This window comes from Clupea harengus, chromosome 22 (assembly GCF_900700415.2).
Source record: "Clupea harengus chromosome 22, Ch_v2.0.2, whole genome shotgun sequence".
NCBI lineage: Eukaryota > Metazoa > Chordata > Actinopteri > Clupeiformes > Clupeidae > Clupea > Clupea harengus.
The window spans coordinates 5952922-5975858 of record NC_045173.1 but is presented as its reverse complement, the minus strand read 5'-3'; the positions used below and the strand labels follow the sequence as shown (position 1 = coordinate 5975858).

The window sequence follows — 22937 nt, the reverse complement described above, 5'->3', positions numbered from 1 at the left end:
CGTGGTTAGATTCAACGTTACCGATAAAGAGGAAAACACCCGAACATCCTCAAAAGTGGGCTAAATGGATTCTAAATAGTGCTGTATACATAGCCGCGTCCCATAAGAACAATGAGGCAAATATACGATAATGTTATGCTTATGTTAAGTCATTTAGATCAAGTTTGACATACCTGGGAATACACCTTACTGACGATTTAACATGGACTGTGAACACCCAGCACACACTGAAGAAATCAAGGCAAAGACTGTACTTCCTACGTCAGCTGAGGAAGTTCATAGCATCAGCACCCATCAGCTGTGTGTCCTGACAGCATCATCACTTGGTATGGAAACTGTACAGCCTGTGACTGCAGTGCCGCATCATCAGAGCACCTCTCCCTATTCTGCAGGAGACCTACAAGAGAAGACTACGTACCAGGGCCCAAAGTATTGTAAAGGACTCCTAACATCCCTGACCATGGACTTTTCAAAACACTGAGGTCAGGCAAACGTCTCTGCTGCTACAAGACCAGAACAGAGAGACTGAGGAGGAGCTTCTTTCCTCAAGCATTCCGTATCCTGAACACACACAATGACTACATGCTTTACGTTAGTATTTCTATGTATGTGACAAATAAACCTCCTTCCTTGTATCAATAAAAGGCAGTAATTGTACTTATACCAATGACCATTTGTTCGTTCGTTCATTCATTCATTCTTCCACAAATTAAAACAACACTGATGAAGCATAAAAACAATCTTTATGAAAAATATGATATATAAAACTGTACAAAACTAAATAAGAAATAACAGATTAAGGACACTCAGTCCTCACTGTCAGTGTCAGGAGAGTTATCTTCCAGTTCCTCAGTTTCTTTTGTGTTGGCACAATTACAGCAACGACATAAGTCTGTGTAACACAGTCCTGCAGAAAAACAGGAACATCTTCCTGTCTCACAGGCACCTTTGCAGCCGCAGTGTATCACATGCAAAACACTGTCAGGGGCCGGATTTCTGGTCATCCAGGTGCAAGGTCCCATCCTCTATTTGCCAACCACATTCAGCAGGTGATGGAGCACTTATATTTTGTTTGCTGATGACACCTTGGTAATGTCAATGATACGTGTCCTGTTGCCAGTCCCTGTGAAAACATATAAACTGCATGGCAAATCTGTCTGCACACTTACAGCAATGACTGCCACATCAGTGTCAGAGCTCTTGATAATGACAGCTTTATGCTCCCGTGCAGCATGTTGTGCATGTAAAAACAACAACAGGTCTTCAACAACACGAACAGACTGTACACCCTCCTTAACAGTCACACAGTGACATTGATTTGTATGTGCGATGTACAAGCAGAGGTTTTTGCCCACTATTGTAAGGTCTGCATTTTTCCATGCAACATACAGGAATTCGGCAAGTGCTTCCTTATTTGTTCCTTCTGAGAGAAACTTTTTCCATTGGGTTGGGGTCCTCTGATCCGGGTCTAAGATTAGTATGCGTTGTGACCCTGCATCAGCTCTACGTGACCGTTCTAGGTTTTTGATACTGATGGGGGAAATCACGAGTCAGCCTCTTCTTCAACATATCCTGTCTGCAACACAACAAAACAGTGACAATTAAGAGTCACAGGAGTATCATGAAAAGCAGAGAGTGGTGGAGGTGGTACAAGACATAACAGGCTAGAACCTATCTGCCATACAGCACATTTAACACCAAAGATGCCCAAGAAAGGCACACAACATCACTAACCACACCACACACACACACACACCACACACACACACACACACACACACACACACACACACACCAGCTATTCTCCTTGTTGCCAACTGGTACATGTCTGTGCAAACAGCAAGACTTAAAAACAGTTTCTCAGGCCTGTCACACACATGTTGTGTAAAGCTGGACTTGCACATGACAAATAATAAGACTTGAGAGAAAAATGCATTGCAGTTACCTGTAGTTTGAAGCATCAAGGCCTTCATTGGCTTTCACCAGTTCAATTAAGGCCTTCCTCAGCTGGCCCATGCATCCTCGGGAATATTTTCAAACTCCACATCAACACAGTGTTTGAAGTTCTCAGCCATGTCTCGAGACTCACCCTCCAACCCGAGCCACGTTTGTAGGCTTGTCCTGTATGTATTCCATCGTGTAGTGGTGAAATAATGTACCTCCTCGTGCTTGACTGAAGTAATATGTATAAAACAATGTTTGTTTTTTGATTTATTAAGACATTCCGGTGTATTTTCTTCGTCTTCCGTACTGCACGACGAAGGCATGGTGGACGCCATCTTGCAACTCTGTTGACAAAAAGCAGCTACCTTATTGGTGTAGCATGATCACGTGTCGAAAAGTGCCAGCACTCGCGACCAAGATCCTTGTGCGCTCTGAAGAAACTAGTTCGGCATAAAACATAGACACACCAAAAATTGACTGGAAAGTCAGCGACGAACTTTTTTTTGGTAGCTAAGCACGACTGGTTCTTTTTTATGAGCTAAAGATTGTGTAGATGCACGCCTGTGGAGCGGGATTCGTTTTCTAAAGGACTTTTCGTGGTTCATGTTGCGGCCTATTAGCCGCAGGTGCCGGTCGAAGCGTCAGGTGGTAACAGGCATTCTCAGGCCATGCTTGAGCCGTTTAATTCAAATACAGGATGTGTGCGCGCTGCGCGTGGCTAAAGGGTCCGACAGTGTACTAGCGGTGCGAGAAAGGTTCCGCATTTTTCCACAGCCGTCAAAACTTTTAACCGCTCTGATGTGGTGCTTGGGGTGGCCAATGGGGTGGCCGAGATTCTACGGGGGGTGGCCGTGGCCACCCCCGGCCACCCCCTGGCTCCGCCATTGCCTGGATGGTGGGCAGGTCAGCACCAATAATCCTTTCTGCAGACCTGACTGTCCGTTGTAATCTGTTCCTGTCTAGTTTAGTGGCAGAACCAAACCAGACAGTAACGGATGAGCAGAGAACAGACTCAATGACTGCAGTGTAAAACTGGATCAGCAGCTCCTGAGGCAGGTTGTACTTCCTGAGCTGGCGCAGGAAGTACATCCTCTGCTGGGCCTTTTTGAGGACTGTATTGGTGTTTGGCTCCCACTTCAGGTTCTGGGAGATTGTGGAACCCAGAAACCTGAAGGATTCCACAGCAGACACAGTGCTGTTCAGTATGGTGAGAGGGGGCAGTGATGGGGGGCTCCTCCTGAAGTCCACTATCATCAGAAAGAAAACGAAGTACCAACAACTTGTCCAGGACTGCCGGGACAAGGGGTGGACAACATGGCTGATAACAGTGCAAGTGGGTTGTCGAGGATTCCCAGCTCAATCAGCGTGGAATCTGATGACAATGGTTGGACTGAGAGGCCACGTGAGGACAACAGCCGTTCGTAGGTTGGGAGAAGCGGCAGAGAGCGCCTCCTGTTGGCTCTGGCATAAGAGAGAGGACACTAGCTGGAAGCCTGGAGGAGGGGGGCAGTGACTTGGCCAAGCACTGCTGACCCGCCAACTGGAGAGTGTTGTGGTTAAGGGTCGAAACTCTCTAAGAAGGAGGCCAAGGCTTCATCCATTAGAAATGGATTGATAAAAGCATCGTTGATGTATTACAAAACTAAATAAGCTGCAGACTTGAAAGGCTGCAGACGCTATGCGGACGATAATTACCCACTTTTTAGTTTATAATCTTGTTATGCACCTGCACAGATTTGACTCCTGTATTGAGGGTGCACATTGTTTTTAGTTTTGCAGTATCAGTATATGTCAATTCGGCACAGAGGTCAATAGGCCGCACACTTGAAAAGCTACGGACGGTACAAGGAGGACTGTTCCCGACTTTATATCTTTGAATGTTTCACACCTTCAATTCAGACATTTGAGCCCCATATTGAGCAAGCCCAATTTTTAGTTTTCCCAGCATTACAACTTTTGCAGTATCAGTGTATGTCAATTTGGCCTATAGAGGACTTGCCACACGAATGACAATTCCCCACTTGTTATGCACCTTCTAATACAGAGATTGTATTGAGCTCATATAGATTTTCATACTGTCAGTGTTAGCTAGATGCATGGCTGGCTATGTATGTTAGCCCAAAAACAAGCCCACTGCTCCAAAAAATAGGCTACACACTGGAGGGGGAGTAACTTCTTTCCAGGCCCCACTAATGTTAACATCTTGCTCAATTTAACAGATAACATATAAACCATTTCACATCTATTTCGGAGTATTGGGTACTGTTCTTCCTTGTTGCAGTCTGATGCAGAGAAGCCAGTGAGGGCTGGTCAGGAGCTGCTGATACGAGAGGCAGAGGGCAGAGAGGATGAGCTAGAGAGAGGATCAGAGAGAGGAGGAGGAGGAGGAGAAGAGAGTGCAGGTCCTAGTGGTACAAGAGGCAGAGGATCTAGAGGAAGAGCAAAAGAGAGAAGAGAGAGTGCGGGTCCGGCATACCTGTAAAGTTAACGTGACTGAAATCCGTGAGCCATCCCCACCACCCACACATACACACACAAGACAAAACGTGCAGGCATATTGTTACATTTGCCAGGCATTTTGTAAACAGGACTGGTTCGCCTCCACATAAGAAGTTGTTCAGTGATTCTGAATATAACTTTGTTGACTAGTAGCCTAAAACTTTTACACAGACATAGTGAGCTGCACAGTGTGAACATGGCAGTCTCTCACTCGCACTGCACACCAGTCTAATGGACTTGTAAATATAATGTTTTACTATTGGGAGTGAAAATCCATACAAATTCTCACGGATAAAACGGGACTTGACAGGTATGGTCCTGGTCCAAGAGGAAGAGCCATATTGTATACATGTAAATTTCACAAAATGCTCACAAAATAAAACAAGAATATATCTGTTATAAATTGACACTCATGCCTAATATTTACTAGAATAGACAGAAATAGGTACTGCTTCACACCCTATCAGTGTACAGCCGCCATATCTACAAACTATAGTTCCTTACAATTTAACTCAGAATAAGGCATAAACCAAACTTCTTTGTCTGTTTTTGCCGGGCTATAGCCTGAGTATTTAAACCCTGAAAAGAGAGGAGGGGGGAGTAAGACTAGGTAGAATTTGTAGTTTTCCAGCCTAACCACTTTTGTATTACCAGTGTATGTCAGTTCGGCCTGAAGAGGTCAATAGGCTGCAGACTTGAAAGGCTATGGATGCCAAGCGGACGGCAATTCTGGAATTATTTTACAATCTTGTTCCACACCTTCTTATAAAGAAATTGGATCCCTATATTGAGGGTGTACCATTTATATTTACTTTTGCAATATCAGGGTTTGTCAGTTAGGTCCACTGAGGTCACACGGATGACAATTCTATTTTTTTCTATTAATTGTTTAAAAAAATGGTTTAGGTATTTAGCAGATTCATTGAAACGACTTTGTGTATGATAATAAATGTCTGATTCCACCACCTATATATTATGCATGATGCACACACCTGGCAAATAAATACAGTCAAAATAGTCTAGCATTGAAGTATTGCTTACATACAATTCTCTCATAGGATTTTTCATTTTCAATTAACGTTTCTCGACCAGTTGTCATTTTTCCAGCTGAAATTATTTTACATTGTATCTATGTGTGTATTAATGGTGCAAGAAATTATGACATCTGTAATACTGTACAGTGCCTCATCTTTGGGGTCTGAAAAAAAAATAATCAGCAACAACGAAATAGAAGAATTAGTAAACCTTCACAGTAACCTTATAGGATTTGCAAGCAGGTCTGATCGGTTTCACTACATTACATTTACAAACCTGTTGAACTCTGCTTGTTGCATACTTGAGTATGCCATTTGGATTGAACCTGCAGATTTGAATGCACAAACTCAGGATACAATCAGGGCCAGTGTCTGTTACGGTGTCCGAGGTGTACTCTGTGGTGCTTCAACAGAACCTCTGGCTCTTGGCTGGTAAATGGACAGTTTTTGCACTTCATCTACCACATTATTGTTTGCTGTACTATTTAAATATTTGTCACTTTGTAGTTTTAACAAGTCGTTGTTGTTGTTGTTGTTGTTGTTGTTGTTGTATCCTGCTGGTAAATGGACAGTTTTTGCTCTTCATCTACCACATTATTGTTTGCTGTACTATTTAAATATTTGTCACTTTGTAGTTTTAACAAGTCGTTGTTGTTGTATTCTGCTGCTCATGATCTATGGTTGGGCAGTTGTTATATTGGTTCTGTTGGGTTGTTGGGTATGAGTTGGCTGTGTATAACAAAAAAAGTTAAGTGCTTTTTCAAGTTCTAAACTCATACAGAAAATGCTCCAGAGAAACGTAGTTTACAGAAAATTATAGTCCCCCCCTCACCCCCTTTCCAAACGGTAATGGTGACTCCTGCAAGAACATATTTCTCCACCCATAAACGCCATAGACATACGCACTCTGACAAACAGGAAGTTGCGTCACAAAGTGGGAAATTCAAACTTCTGAAACACTGCCACGGAAGAGCGAGCAAAAGGTAGGAAGATAATGTGCAGTTTGATAACACGACAGTGATATTTGTATAAGTTAAGTATTACTAAACGTCTAACCACAGCGACACTGTTAACTGCTTACTTAGGCGTAGTTAATGTCATAGTGAATGTGAGTTCCCAAACAGACTTTAAGGGGTCGCTAGCTACCGCCACACTAGCCAGTTTTGCAGCTAGCGTCATTGTACCGTTAACTGCTCTCGAAAGAGGTTATATTCGCTAGCATTAGTTATTTCTTTCATTTGCCAGGGAATACCGAGCAAGTTTGCTTGTTTTTGCTTATGTATGTTTATAACACAACCACTTTACCCATTTTGAAGTGTAATGTCCTAGCTAGCTAGCTAACTAGCAAGCAAGACTAGGTTATATAGTTAAATATTAACTTACAATATTGCCACTTCCCCACCCTACTAAACGTTAATCGACCGAGTTTACGTGAGTGGTTGTTAATTCATGGATTTCGTCTTGTGCCTAGTTGTACGGTTTGGAATATGCCTTCAGACGACACTGCGGACCTGTTAAACTACTATGAAGTTTATGACACCATTGGTTCAGGTAAAAATGTTCAAGTGTATTTCATGCTGAGTTGCTGTTGACTATCCATTGCGAGATACAGTATGTTAACTGGGTACCTGGCTGGAACATTGCAGGTGGCTTTGCCAAGGTCAAGCTTGGCCGACACATCCTGACAGGAGAGAAAGTGGCCATTAAAATTATGGAGAAGAAGGACCTTGGGGTAAAGTTGGATAGTAGATAGATATTTGCGATTTTGCCTGAGCCTTGTGCAGGTTTTAGATTCTCCGGAGGATTCTGTACATTGGCTTTTTACTCACCACAGTCCAAGTATGTACTTGCTGGTCAGCTTTCCCTCTGTTTATTTCCAGGATGACTTGCCTCGTGTGAAGACTGAAATTGAAGCCATGAAAAACCTGAGTCATCAACATGTGTGCCGTCTTTACCATGTCATCGAGACCCTCAGCAGGATCTATATGGTGCTGGAGGTATGCTGGTGTTTCATTTGACAGCATTTAAAAAATGATTTAGGGTTAAGCTAATTGAATGTTGGGGGAGAAATTAGGCCATTTGATGGCCAGTGCAGATAACTTCAGTATGCCTGTCAAACCAGTCACTTAAGTCAGGTAGTAGGGAGCGGAGCATGTTGTCACACTTTTCAGTTTTTCTCACAATGACTGCAAACGATGCATCATCATGGGGAGACTCCTTTGCCAAATGAGAGGCCTTGGGCACATATTTCATATTCATTGTATTATCATAATATTTCAGTGCAAAATTATTACGCGTTAACTTGAGCGTGCACTTGTGACAACTTGCCTCGTAAGTGGGTACGTTGTCACATTGGATTATAAAGCAAATAAGAACACATCATTAATTGTGAACGTACTTAAGTAAATATAAAAGTAATCAATCATTTATTTTAAGAATTATGCCAAATCATGGCTGTCTGTTAAAATAATAATGGCAGACTAAATCTATTACAAAGACCTATGATCTTCCAGCAAAGTCATAATTCAGGCAAAACATAACTTGCTTCTCCTGAGGTAACCTACATGCAGCATGGGCCATCATGCTGCATCTCCCACACTGAACCTGAACATTAGAGTCTTCTTTGGCCAGCTGTTTGAAAATAATTCCACACAGACAAGGCAGAAGCACTTGTTCTCGTCTGATGATGAGTTGTTTGTTTGATATAATGTAATGTTTAGTGTTAGTAATGGGCAATGCTTTGTTGCCCTCTTTTTCTTTCCCAAACTCAGCTTGGACACTTTCTCCCTTTCTGCACTGGCCTTTTCTTTCTCTGCCCACATAATAGGGCATTTTCAATGCTGCACCACTTTGCAATGAAGTAAATGTCTGCTGATCTAGTGGTGTACCGGTTGCATCTCCAATTCAGGGCAGAAACCCTGTCTGGGCTTTAAAAATTCAACACAACACATGTGACAACTTGCCCCAAACTCATTAATTACATAATTAGGGCTAAATCTAAAGGTTAGTTACACTTAAGACTATAGTGAAAGCATCAAATCACACACTACTAACATTCCTAATCATATCTAATCAATACTTTGGAAGGGACAGGGTGGAAATAATGTGCTAAGATCAGTTTCAGGTGACCTTGATTAAAGGTAAACAAGATATTGATTCAGGGGGCTGTCACAAAATGTAGCTATTTCAGATTTGAGATTGCTTGTAGTTTTGGACAAATCACCAGTGTGACGACATACCCAGCTCTCCGCTCCAAGTGTTTTCAATACAATACCAACATTTGTATTTCAGAATATAATTTGGTATCAAGCAAACGGTTTGACAGCCCACTTATCTAACCATCTATATAAACTTGGGTCCATTTACTATGCAGTATCTGTTATATTTGGCATAATGTCTTCTGTTAACTATAATTAAAACTGTTTATTCATTCATTGTACTTATATCTGTTGCTCCTTCTCATCCAACTGTGTCTTTTTTCTCTTCTATACCCCATCTCTTTTCTCTGTGCACCATCATGCTCACATCCTTTCACACACATTGACTGCAGTATTGTCCCGGTGGGGAGCTCTTTGATTACATCATTGCGAAAGATCGGTTGTCAGAGGAGGAGACCCGAGTGTTCTTCCGGCAGATTGTCTCTGCCCTTGCGTACGTCCACAGCAAGGGCTACGCTCACAGAGATCTGAAACCGGTGAGTCAGTCAGTTGCTAATGCTATTATTTGAAAGGTAGTTTTTTTTTTTTTTTTTTTTTTTTACAATAAAATCTCATTGAACCACAGGAAAACCTGCTTATTGATGAAGATCACAACCTAAAGCTGATCGATTTCGGTCTGTGTGCCAAACCCAAGGTATTGTGAACTTGATTCATTGTCTTCAACTGAGTTTGAGTGCTATTAATATTATAATGAACACCATGATATGTTTAATGAGTAGATAGTTGAGTGTTATGGATTAGGGCTGACAGAGCTGGTTGTTGGTTGTGTGGTTAAAGGGAGGGCTGGGAGATGAGCTGATGACCTGCTGTGGAAGCCCAGCCTATGCTGCCCCGGAACTCATCCAAGGCAAATCATATATTGGCTCTGAGGTGAGTGTGTAACCTCTTGTCTGAAGGCTTATATTGGCTCTGAGGTGAGTGTGTAACCTCTTGTCTGAAGGCAGGAAAAGCCTCTGTATTTATTCTGTGTTATTCTTCTGTTCTCTGTAGATATGTCATAGGTCTTCATTTTTTGGTTAATGTGCCAGCAGTATAGGAACACATACTACCACACGTTGTAGTAGAAATGTGACATTACTACCAACATTTTGCCTTTGTGTTGATTGTGTAGGCTGACGTTTGGAGCATGGGGGTGCTGCTGTATGCCCTGATGTGTGGGTATCTCCCTTTTGATGACGACAACTGCATGGCCCTGTACCGGAAAATTACTGTAAGGCCTTTTCTTGAAATACGCTGTGTATAATGTCCAGACCTCGGTTGTGAATGCGTGAACATTGACACTCTCCTTCTCGCTCTCTCTCTCTCTGTCTTGCTCTCAGAGGGGTAAATATAGTAATCCTCCCTGGCTTTCACCCGCCAGCATCCTCCTCCTGAATCAGATGATGCAGGTATTATGAATGCATTGGTGTCCGTGTTTATTCTGTGTAATTTACCTCACAGGTCTTCAACCCTGTTATGTTTGTGTATCTGAGTGTGCATGTTGTATGGTGTAGCTGTGAAGCGCTCTTCCTGCATTTGTCCTGTAGGTGGACCCCAAGCGCCGTCTGACAGTGAGGCAGCTTCTGACTCACCCGTGGGTTATGACCGGCTACAGCAGCCCAGTGGAGTGGCACAGCAGGCGACCAGTAAGATCACTCAAATCCATTTAGGGGTTTTTATAGTCCATTGCTCCTAGATTCAAAAACCTATACACATTATTTTGTAATATTTTGGTATTCATATTTACATCCTGATTATTAATGTAGTGTTCATTAATATGTGTAGTGCCGTTTCATTTACCTTGCCTGTCTGTTCTATGAAGATCATGTAGCTGTCTGTATATATTGTGAAGTTTTTGAGTGACATGTGCATTTCCTCCACTGTGTGTTGGGTCAGTTGGGTCATTTAGATGATGACTGCATCACAGAGATGGCTGTTCACATGAAGCGCTCCAAACAAAGCACCATTCAGTTCGTGTCTGAGGTACCCTTTCCTAAACCCCCCCGAGTGATGATGTAAATGATTTGGTTTCAAATGAACACTAGATGGCAGCAGCTAATTTCCTTACAGCTGCCCATCACAAATGTCATTGGTCCATGTCTGTCTGATTGTCAGTTGTTATTCTCATTCTGTGCGTGTGTGTAGTGGAACTATGATCAGACCACCGTCACATATCTGCTGCTACTGGCCAAGAAGCAGAGCGGTCGACCTGTACGCCTCAGGCCAGACGTATATGCCCAAGAGATCCTCTTTTCACCTATGCAAGATACCAGGGTAAGAGAAAAGAACTTTCAGTTTCCCTCTGTGTTTGTTTTCAGTGTCTCCTCACCTCGCTCCTTTAATATGTACCCCAGTCAACAGAATTCTGCTGGAGAACAGTCCCACCAATCTTTGTGTCTGCTCTTTGCTGTAACTAGTGGTGTTTTTTCTTAGGAAAATTGCAGGTGCAGGTGTCAAAGGGGCTCTGTGGTCTGTGTCTTAAGCCTTGTGTGACTCTTCTCTCTTCAGACCAAGGAGAACCTTCAATTCAGTGAGGAGGAGGATTACGCTGAGCCAATGGTGCTGGGTACTTATGTTCCTGGCTGGAATGAGCAGGACAAGCCGTGGATCACCCTCTCCCCCAACAATACTCAGAAGACGCACACGCAACACACGGTCAGAGCTTGTTTCAGAGACGCTGCCTTGCAGCAGTTTCTCCTTCTCTCTTTAGTCTTCTCTCACCCGATTTCTTCTTTCTTCTTGCTCTCTTAGATTTCTGTATATTTTTTGCTTTCCTACAACAACTATTTTCAACTATCAGTTTATTCTCTGTATGTGTTTGAGATCAGATCTTCATTTTTTTTTTCATGTTAATTATTCTTTCTTTCTTTCTTTATTTCTTTCTTTTAGGGGGTCATTAGTCCCTCAGCAGAGAAGAGGCGGGGTGACCGAGTTCGCTCCCCCAGAGACAAGACCCACCCCCGCAAACAGGAGAGACATGATGGGAGCAGAGAGAATAAGGAAAACATGGCTGTGACCAATACCAGTGGCGACGTGTTTGCTCTACCTGCCCCAAGAACCCCTGCTATCGGCAGGAAGGGCCGCTCAAAGAACGCTTCCTCCACCCCAAACAGTTGCATCAGTAACACAGGTGCCGACATCGGTGAGTATAGTGAGCGACACAGACACAGAAATCTAGTGTATGGTAGCTAGCATTGGGTGGTGTTAAGGTATCACGGCATTCCGGGCTATTTAGAAATCCCGAAAGTTTGATTTACAATACTGTCAAAGTATTTTTTATTATTATTTATTTATTTATTCACAAATACCGCCATATCGTATACCCCAGTGAGGAAGGTATGCAAAAATAGGTACGGCCTAAGCGCAGTGGTAGCACAACACCAGACAGCTGTCAGTGGGCTCCTGAGAGCACACGCAGAGTCCATTCTCTGGCCCCGTCAGCGGTCATCATTACCAATGAATCACACACGCATTTGCAAATAAATTGTATTTCCTAATCAGGGCAAATGAATTGAGTGTTTTTCTATGAGGAGTTGAGTGATATTTCCTGATGTGGTGTTCATTAGGAAGCTGTTTATGATGATTATCACTGGCATCTCAGGTGCACACTTTTCCAATTATGAGACTGGAAAAGCAGCGCATTGCATGTGAGTGGGGGGGAAGGCAATTATGCATTTTATCATAAAATGGTGAAATATGTAATGACTTGTTTAATTTCTCCCTGATAAGCTTTTTTTTTTCTCTGGAGGTAATGTCATATTTCACCAAGAGACTCTGAGGTAGACAGATACTCTCTCCTCTGGCAATACAAGGGACAATAAGGTGGCAGCACTGGGGAGTATTGGCAGTGAAAGGAGTCTGATTCATTACTTTTCTGCAAATACTCACATACATTCTCAGAAGGTTCTTGATGAAGTGGCAGCCTGGGTCTGACCTGACAAGAGTGTTCTTATTAGATAGTAGACGGGTACTATGTCTTACACGGTGTCATTTATACAGAATGTAATTAAGTCTAGATCTAATTAATTTAGATCATTTGTTCATGGTTTCATTGTCAGGGTTTCCTAGACTGTACAGTGCTAGCAATGTAGTTCATGTTTATGTGAAGTGGTCATCTAGCTCCAAGCTGAAAGAATCTTTCAAATCAGTCTTAATTCAGAAGAGGGCTTTCCAGGAATTCTCTATATAAAACGTGGTTTAAAATAATAATAAAAAAAAGTAATTGAAATCTTGTCGTTTGAAGATACACACAGGTCTTATACATTAAACATACTTTGATAAGGACAGAAATATTGAAATTATTGTGTGCGTTTCGAGTTGTTTCACTTTCATGCTTATCTAATTTAATACTTTTAACACTTGAGTGAGGGATTGGCAGTGCTTTTTTTTTTTTTACTGCAGCCTCTACACTGATGTAGTGCAGACAATGTCAGGTCCTGATGGACTGGAATCGTCAGGTTCAGAGACAAGAGTTCAGGATGTCTGAAGAGTGACCAGTGATTTGTGTCCTCATAGGCAGCCTCCGACAGCACTGTCTGGAGAAATGCACTGGGGATTTGTGTGTGTGTGTGTGTGTGTGTGTGTGTGTGTGTGTGTGTGTGTGTGTTTGTGTGTGTGTTTAGGGCCCTGTGCTCATGCTGACAGGTGTATGTGTCACTGCAGAGATGTATTGTATGGTGACACATGTTCCTTGTGAATGCTTGTGTGTGTAGGCAGTGCCTGTAAAGACCAGTCTCGGGGGAGAGCACAGGACCAGCGGCTTAACACTACAGAACTAGACGCCCTTACACTCAGCCCAGAGAGGAGGTGAGGACAAATACCACACATCCAAGAATAAGAAAAGAATACACACATAAACCAGCCACATATAGAGGGGGCTTTCACTTTGAGACATCACATAGACCAGCCACATATAGAGGGGGCATTCACTTTGAGACATCAAATAGACCAGCCACATATAGAGGGGGCATTCACTTTCAGACATCACATAGACCAGCCACATATAGAGGGGCATTCACTTTCAGACATCACATAGACATCACATAGACCAGCCACATATAGAGGGGCATTCACTTTCAGACATCACATAGACATCACATAGACCAGCCACATATAGAGGGGGCATTCACTTTCAGACATCACATAGACATCACATAGACATCACATAGACATCACATAGACCAGCCACATATAGAGGGGGCATTCACTTTGAGACATCACATAGACCAGCCACATATAGAGGGGGCATTCACTTTGAGACATCACATAGACCAGCCACATATAGAGGGGGCCTTCACTTTGAGACATTCCGATCATCAATCAGAAGTTTGATATTTTCTACTAGAAGAGTTTAGAGGCAATTTAACAGTCAAAAAGAGAATTTGCCATTAAAGGAATAGTACACATTTTTAAAGCTTAATATGTACCGGCTGCATTGATTGCTTGTTGTTATGTTGCAGCCTTATGTTAATTGGTTACATTCATGAAATACACTCAATATTCCATAATGAGTCATTTACAATTAATAAAAAACAAAAAACTGATATGATATTGACATAAGTATTCAGACCCTTTGCTATGACACTTCAAATGTAGTTCAGGTGCCTCCCATTTGTCTTGATCATCTTTGAGATGTTTCTACACCTTGATTGGAGTCCATGTGTGGTTAATTCAGTTGATTGGACATGATTTGGGAGGCACACACCTGTATATGAGGTCTCACAGCTGACAATGCATATCGGAGCAAAATCCAGGCCGTGAGGTCGAAGGAACTGCCTGCAGAGATCAGAGACAGGATTGTGTCAAGGCACAGATCTGGGGAAAGCTACAAAAAATGATGCTACATTGAAGGTTCCCAAGAGCACAGTGGCATCCATTATTCTAAAAGGGAAGAAGTTTTGAACAACCAAGACTCTTCCAAGAGCTGTCCGCCCGGCCAAACAGAACAATCAGGGGAGTGGGGCCTTGGTGAAGACAGATGACCAAGAATCCGATGCTCAGTCTGTCTGAGCTCCAGAAATCCTGTGAGGAGATGGAAGAAACTTCCGCCTGGGAACTCAGACAAGCAGTCAACACCCGATTTTGGCTTTATGGCAGAGTGTCCAGACGGAAGCCTCTCCTCAGTAAAAGATACAAGAAAGTCTTCTTGGAGTTAGGGCTGGGCGATATGGCTAAAAAAAACTCATATCTCGTCGTGTTGATGATAAATGGCAATACACGATTTATTATAAAAAGAAAAAACCTAACAAACTATAATGTTTGAACAGTATTTATTTGCAATATTAAAAAAAAAAAGTTAACACAATGCTGTCCTATATCTAAATAGTTGCTTTCTATTGAAATAAAAAATTATTGCACACAGCATATCAATAGTCCTATCAAAGACTGCCCAAATAAGTTGGGTGTTTTCAGTAATGGTTTGAACTTTTTATTTTATGAATGTTTGTTTTGTTTGGCTCAGCATATAGGCTCTGAAGGTCCACCACTGGTGTTGCCTTATGCTCATGTTGCTTGGAAATGGTAATAAGCTGTGGCATTATCAGGTTGTCATCCTTGGATGGGCATTTGGATATGCAGGGTGGGCAACTAAATTTAACATTAATAGATAATATCCAAAACTTTGCAAGACGATCGCGCATGAAACAAAAATATTTTAATTTGATGCAATCAAAAACTGTCAAACTGTTCTGCTTAGTGACCGTAGACATGAAAAGAAACTAAAGTTTAGCTTGAGTCACCCCTGTAGAAATGTACCATTATAGCGTTTAAATGCACACTTTTCAAGCATTTTGAGACAAAAGGGACCACAGAAATACCTAGTTTGTATAGGCTCACCAAGAAGTAACAGCCTGCAAACTAAACAAGATTATTACCGCAGTGGCACTATGAGATGATGGAATCCCATAAATTGTGTATTTGCCAGCATCAGCACACCGTGGTTTGGGCACACAGATCTGCCCCAGCTAAGTGAATTACTTCTCTTTTTACAGGTTGCCAACATTTACTTACATCAAACATATCCGTAGATGGGCTCTGGCTAAACCCTCGCCGGGTGTTTCCAATATATTGCGTCCTCCTCGTAGCAATAGAACAATTTGATTGGCTGGTCACCATGATGTGTCTGACAATAACTGAGAACGAACCGTGATTGGATCATGGAAAATGTTGAAGCATGGTGGTGGCAGCATCATGCTTAGGGGTTTTCAGCAGCAGGGTCTGAGTTACTGGTCAGGGTTGAGGGAAAGCTTAATGAAGCATGAACAGATATATTTAATGAAAACCTGGTCCAGAGTGCTCAGAACCTCAGACTGGGCCAAAGGTTCACCCTCCAACAGGACAATAACCCTAAGCACACAGCCAGGACACTACAGGAGAGGCTTAGGGACAACTTGGGAAGATCTCTGGAGAGACCTGAAAATGGCTGTCTACTGACGGTCCCTGACAGGGCTTGAAAGGATCTGCAGAGAAGAATGGCAGAAAATCCCTAAATCCAGGTGTGCAAAGCTTGTTGCGTCACACCCAAGAAGGCTCGAGGCTGTAATCACTGCCAAAGTTGTTTCAACTAAGTACTGAGTAAATGGTCTGAATACGTATATCAATGCGATATATTGGGTTTTCCAAATGTCAAATCCTTTAAAAAAATGTTTTGCTTTGTCATGGGGTATTGATGGCATTAGGCTGCAACATAACAACATAATAATTCTGTACTTCTGAAGGAACTGGATACATACAGTGACCGAGTGAAAAAACTAGGAAATGGTTTCTAACTTTAAAAATGGGTGTATCTCTGAAACGGCAGTCATTTACCAGCTCTTCGTATGATGGGCAGGGCAAGCTCCTACCAGCTCTTGTACCATTTTATAACTTGAACCAAGTGCAAAGCAATTGTAATGTGTACTTAACCTGTCCTTTTTCCATGTGTGACTGTACGTGTTGTCGTGGAGCTTGTATGCTCTGTTCGCTGCTATAACGTAACTAGAATGTAGCTGCATACCTTGTCTTTTCAAAGAAGGAATTATGACCATTCACTTGTACAGCTTGAATTGAAAAAATGTTTTTATTAAAAAATAATTATAGGTGCTGGATGCATAAAACTTTTGGTATATTGTATATGACAGTTGTCTAGTTATCCAGCAAATAGAGATTATGTTCTACAAATCATAGGTGGTCTTTTAATCACATTTTTCCTCTCTACTGCAACTTGTTTTATCTCCCATATCCCCTGGGCGTCATGGTAACACGTTATCTAGCCATTCCCTCAGGATTCATTCTCTTTGTTCTTAAAGAAAAGAGCAAACCTTCCAAAAGCTTTCTAGATAATAGAAGTGTTCCTGCTTTAAAAAGCAAACCCCTGCATCTCCCTCTCCTCTCCCTCTCCTCCCCCCCTAGGTCTCGCTCGCTGGACATGGCTGGCTGCCAGAGTGACAGTGCTCAGAAGCGGAAGGGAGGAAAGGTGTTTGGCAGCTTGGAGCGCGGGCTGGATAAGGTCATCACCATGCTCACTCCCAGCAAGAAGAGGGGACTTCGTGACGGCCCCCGCAGGATCAAGGTGGGCCTCTCAGCGCTGCTCCTCACTGATCCGGCGCTGTCTGCAGCTCAGGCCTGCGTGTGTGACCCACTGTGCCCCTCTCTCTGCCCCACAGGCCCAGTATAATGTGACCTTAACCAGCCAGACCAGTGCGGACCAGGTGCTCAACCAGATCCTCCGCATTCTTCCAGACAAAAATGTGGACTTCAAACAGAAAGGGTAGGAATGTAGTTGTTTTTTTTTTAATCTTTTTTTTTCTTATTTCTCGTCTCTTTCTCTAATATCCATTCATTCCCACTTTCTGACAGTTTCCCTCAGCTCATTTATTTCCCCCTCTTTAGAGACAAACATGAGGTGGTTAGAGAAAATACAAACATTCTTTGGGCTAGGTTAAACCTCTCCTAACGAGAACAGAATGCCCTCGGTCACACGATGGCTAAGCCTACCTGGAGCATTCACAACATCCCTTTGGTCAAACACATGCAGCACAAACACTGAGCATTCTCCTGAATTTGACAAGAATATTAGGCTATTTAGACGGCAGTTTAGACTCCAGTTATCCTGTAGGGTTATAATGACAGTTGTTTCTTGGCAACAATGCATGTGACTGTCAGCATTATTTTACTGGGCTCCTTATCAATAGGTCCTGAGTCAACGTTCATAATTATCCCTCAACACTGCTGTCATCTTTGCCTGCAACTTCCCCAAATACTTCACACAGTTTCATCTCTACTCATGCAGTTGTTTCATTTGAACTGATTACCTGAATATTGCTAGAAGTATTTTAGTTTGACTCGTAAGTGCAGGACAGGTATTTTGTGGACACCCACTCATTTTTGATCAGCCCACGCAAGAGGCTGCCTTCACATCTTGACGTTACTTCAATATGACACCCGGATATTTACATTTTATTATAATTAAAAAAAAAATCCATCTTTCTCCTAAAAAATACCAGCAAAAAGTGTGAAATCTAATGCTACACATTTTCTGTCAAACATAGTCCCCATTATCAGCCACAACAGTCTGTTGATTGACATTTTTGTTTTGAATCCATTTACACGAAGCAGTATCAGGAAGACAAATTGTACGTATGACATGTATGGTGTGTCACTCCCAGTTTCCCTAAACCATAAACTCAACACTACTTCTGCGTTCTCTCCTCTCCCTCTCCACCCCAACCCCATCAGGTACACGCTAAAGTGCAGGACCCACTCCGACTACGGGAAGGTAACGCTGCATTTTGAGCTGGAGGTGTGTCTGCTCCACAAGCCTGAGGTAGTGGGCATCCTGCGGCAAAGGCTGAAGGGGGATTCCTGGGTCTACAAACACCTGGTCGGGGACATTCTGTCCTCCTTCAGTGTCTGACCACTGCCTGTCCTCTCTCACGGATCTAAATGCATTATCCTGCTTCAACACTCTCCTCCTGGGCTGCTGTTGCTCTTTAAAGACCTAGACTGTGAGTGCTGGCTCCAAAAAGAGATTGAGCTGAGAGAGAGATATTGAGAGACCCAGAGTGTTTCATTGTATCCTATGTGTTCTTTCTTAAAGCATGCCTTGTGAAACAGTCTAATGCACAACCCTGAGCTCTAAACCAGCCCGTGGTCCCTTTTTGAAGTAATTTGATCTCTTTTTGTAGTAACTATTTTATAAATATGCACATGTAGTTACCACATAGTTTTCATTCATCCTGTAAATCATGTTAAGTCATTTAATAATTTTTTAACTAATTCTTCCAACTTATTTCATGTATTCATTTGTGTTAAATTTTTGATTTTGTGGATACTTTGTGAAGAATAAAAATGTGTATATTTACAGTTCCTTGAAGTTGTGTGTTGTATCTGGTCTGAGTCATTAATAACAACAATTCCTCTTTTGTCATATGTATTGGATTCATTTCCTGGTCACAAATGATATATTGACACAAAAATGACATATATACCACGCTTTTGGTGGTACTAAGAGTTCAAATGTTTTAATTATTTTGATAATTGGTTGGGCCCTTCTCTTTGGATATGTACAGACCTCTAAATTAATGGTAAGGAGGAGAGGAGATGGAATATGGTGGGCTGTGAAAATAATGTGTTGAAAACTAATCCAGTTTGGCACACAACAGTTCTCAACCATGGACATTATAATGAAAGTTGGCATACACAAAAAAGGAAGTGTTCTTGTAACTCAACTGGGACAAGATTCTGACACCGAAGTGAGAGTGCAATTCTGAAATGTAAAGACACATGTGCTTCATTCTCTTTCTGAGGCTAAAAAAAAGGTTTGAACTGCCAAACTAGGTAAGCCTAGTCTATCCTTCAGCGGTGTCTTATAAGACTTGTGAAGCTTAAGAAGTTCATCCAGGCTTGCATAGACATCTGTCCTTGGCCTGTAGTGTTTCTACAAGGATTGATCGCTGTCTCTTTCTGCAGTGTGTGCATAAGTGGCGTAGGCTTATCGTCCCCATGCTGTGAGGGGAAGTGCATGGAGCCTCTTCATGTTGGTTGTGTGTTTATGTGAATTCAGCGCTTGATTGATGGTAAGACATTAGTGATTCATACATAAAATAACAATTAAAGGAGGTGTGTGTGTGTTGAATTTGTATTTTGGTGAATTTATCAGTTTAGAGTTGAGGTGTGTCTGTGTACATTAGGGCAATGATGGAGGTGGTGTGTGTATTAAATCAATGTTGTGTGTGTGTGTGTGTGTGTTAGGCAGTGTTGGGAGTGATGTGTGTATGTTAGTGGAGAGTGTGTGTTTATTAGCGTAATGCTTTGAGTGGTGTGTGTGTGTGTGTGTGTGAGTGTTTTATTAGGGTAATGGTGGGGGGTGAACTTGCCCCTCAATTCTCCCCTGCTGTTCCAGCAGTAATAATGACTCCTGCTGGTCAGGGTGGGTGGGTCAATGTGAGCCAGCTGCAAGAACAGACGGTACCTGTCATACACACATACACACACAGACACACACACATCTTACTACTGACAGCCCCACCCCCTTTGCCAGTCTCCTTCGCTTCTTTGTCATTGTGTCTTTCAATTTCCTTTTTTATTTCCCTTTCTTCTCCATTGTTTAAAACCACATGTGAGTGTGTCCATATTTTGGCAACAGTGTTACGTTTGGGCCAATTTTACAGTTATGCCAACACTGTAGGGGGCAGCACTTCCCACACAACCAACCTACCATTTAGCTGTAGAACTTTCCATGACTACAAATGCATAAGAACATCAAGGACCTCAGTTGTCATTTTTCATTCAACTCTGAATAGTTAAAAACTCTTCCATGTGCTTTCGCTGTGTAGGAGATGAGTCCAGATTATTAACTGTGAGTTTACACATTCCTTAAGTGTGGCAAGTCTAACCCTTTGCTTGGCTTCGCAGTGCGGATTGTGGATTTTCTGATTCTTCTCCCTTGCTAGTGAAGTCCAACCTTAGGTGAGTTCATGGGAGATCGGAGGGATTGAGTGCAACATATCCTGAGCACAGCTAACAAAAGTGGAATTCAAATAGTTTTGTGATGGCATTTGTGTTTCTCTTTTACAGGATATCTGGAATGAGAGCATTTCTATGTGTCCTGCTCTGTTGTTCAGTTTTATTGTGTGAGTGCTGTATCTCTCTCATGTTTTATCTGATCTGAGTAGTATTGCATTTGAGGTCAAATACTTCAAAAAGGGCAAGAAAAATGCACACAATCAAAATAAAGTGCACTAAAGTGCGTCTTTAGTGCTAATATTTGAATTAGTAGTTAGTAGTCTAACAAGCCATAGAGGTGACATCTAAAGGGCTACTCGTACCCACGTGAGCTTAGTGGATCAATCCATTTTTTGTCACAGTGCTACGTGACAGTTGGAGATCTGAGGTGCAGTCCTCTTCTGATGCAGTGCAGAACACACACAGCAGCAGAAACCCGGTAGGTATGCTCACACATGCAGACTGACACACACACACACACACTAAGCCCATGCTCACACACGCCCACACACATGCAGACTGACACACACACACACACACACACACACACACACACACAAGTATCAGTTATCCTCCTTTATGTTTGTTAAAGTCGATGTCTGACTGTCTCCTGTGTTTGCAGCAGCAGGGGCTCGCTGGAGTGAGAGTGGTGTCTCTCTCTCTGTCTTCACTGCTCTTTGGCTGGACTCTGCTGGCAGACCTTCTCCAATTCCTTATCTTCTTTCCATGGATGGTTCTCAGTTCCGTGTTCTACGCACTCCTTATGTTCCAGTGGTTCTTCATTGGCCTGACGTCCTCGGTCAGCTGGCTTTTCCTGCAGATTGTGCTCTACTTTGTGCATGTGATTTTAATGGTCACTATTCTCTGCGTGCTGGCTGTGTTCCGGTCCGGAATAGCAGCCAATAAACGGCTTAAAAGCTAAACAGTTCTACTGCTTTGGCTAGCACTGAATTGAACTGCATAAAATACACTGTTGGACTTTGTGTTAATTTACTAACATTGAAGATAAAGAGGACCAGGCCAGGACTCTGATTCCAGCCTCTAATGAGGGCTTCTCATGTGTCAGACAAGCAGCAGAATGAGTTATTAAGCTACATAGCCATATGTCGTCATTGCCACTGAGTTATTCTGTTTAAGTGTTTGTGACAAATTCTTGGATTGAGAATAAAAAAAAACACGTTAAGAAATACCCGTGTGTTGTGAGAGGTTTAGTACATCCACTCAGTTGTTATACACGTAATGCACACATGCACAATCAATCATATGCTGATACTGTACATGTGTACAATTCAATGAACTGCTCTGTGCCAGAAGTGAGTCTATTGCTGTGATAGTCTACAACAGTTCGACAGGAAAGGATAAAGGATTGTGCAGTCTACGGGAGTGGATCAGGAAAGAGTACTGTCTTGTTTCAGATTATGAAAAACACTGGGGAAAAAGACAGTAAAACACAGTTAGTTTGACAAAGGAACCTTCCATTCTTTTTTATCTGGTCTTTATTGATCTCGCTACCATGTACAAGTCTCTACTTATATCACTAAAAGTGAAATACTGTGTTCTCCTATTGTGTAATCTGAAGACGTTCTTGGAAGAATGTGTGTGTGTGTGTGTGTGTGTGTGTGTGTGTGTGTGTGTGTGTGTGTGTGTGTGTGTGTGTGTGTGTGTGTGGGTTGGGGTGTATGTGCATGCACATCGAGAGAGGGAGAGAGACAGACATGCAGGGAGATTTATGACACTAGAGGACTCCTAATTATCATAAAGACTGGCCAACTCACTCAAGCAGAGAATTAAAAACCTTAATTGTGCTGTCACCCTTGCTCTCTACCCCTTCCCTTCCTTTCTTCCTCTCTTTTCCTTGTCTCTCCCGTCCGTATGCTTTCTTATTCAGTCGCTTCTCTTTTTTCTGCTATTTCTCTGCAAATTGTAAAATCTAATTCTGGGTGCAGTACTGTCAGAATAAATGTCTGAAGAATAGTTTTAGCCAAAGCAAACTGACATGCTACATAAGATGAACAGTTACATTAACAGTTGCAAGGTTTGTTCAATCCAGTTTTAAACAACCAACAAACAAATAATCAGCTGGCCTATACTGTAAGCCTCATCTTTCCTTGGTGTTCCATCCTGGATATCTTTTCTTCAGTGGAGACAATCTAGATCTGAAGGGTTAGTCTTTCAGACTTAGGAATTCTCTAGACTTTGAATTTCTCTAAAATACCAGGAGGGCTTTAGCGCTCATAAGATTCTGTGCTGTGCAAAGGAGGTGGTCACATGTCTGCAAGCA

The 22937-nt window shown here is 42.3% G+C and overlaps 1 protein-coding gene and 1 long non-coding RNA gene across 4 annotated transcripts; both read left to right on the top strand.

Annotated features, from left to right (window-relative positions):
- Positions 1 to 6350: 6350 nt before the first annotated feature.
- On the top strand, positions 6351 to 19018 carry melk (maternal embryonic leucine zipper kinase). 2 transcript variants are annotated; one of them, XM_031560293.2, is made up of 18 exons: positions 6351 to 6460; positions 6949 to 7028; positions 7124 to 7209; positions 7358 to 7474; positions 9028 to 9171; positions 9261 to 9329; positions 9473 to 9565; positions 9807 to 9905; positions 10015 to 10083; positions 10222 to 10320; positions 10571 to 10657; positions 10820 to 10948; positions 11183 to 11329; positions 11564 to 11816; positions 13387 to 13480; positions 17063 to 17222; positions 17317 to 17420; positions 18389 to 19018. In XM_031560293.2, the coding sequence occupies exons 2-18, from the start codon at positions 6965 to 6967 to the stop codon at positions 18564 to 18566; spliced, it is 1992 nt and encodes a 663-aa protein (XP_031416153.1). In that variant the 5' UTR covers positions 6351 to 6460; positions 6949 to 6964; the 3' UTR covers positions 18567 to 19018. The 2 variants fall into 2 exon arrangements, with proteins under 2 accessions (XP_031416153.1, XP_031416154.1); XM_031560294.2 differs by lacking the exon at positions 6351 to 6460 and adding an exon at positions 6526 to 6756.
- A 648-nt stretch (positions 19019 to 19666) lies between these two features.
- On the top strand, positions 19667 to 21843 carry LOC116218446. 2 transcript variants are annotated; one of them, XR_004162859.2, is made up of 5 exons: positions 19667 to 20510; positions 20567 to 20620; positions 20729 to 20784; positions 21019 to 21095; positions 21279 to 21843. It is a non-coding gene; the product is annotated as an uncharacterized LOC116218446 (long non-coding RNA). The 2 variants fall into 2 exon arrangements; XR_004162857.2 differs by having other exon boundaries at positions 19669 to 20620.
- The last annotated feature ends 1094 nt before the right edge of the window (positions 21844 to 22937 follow it).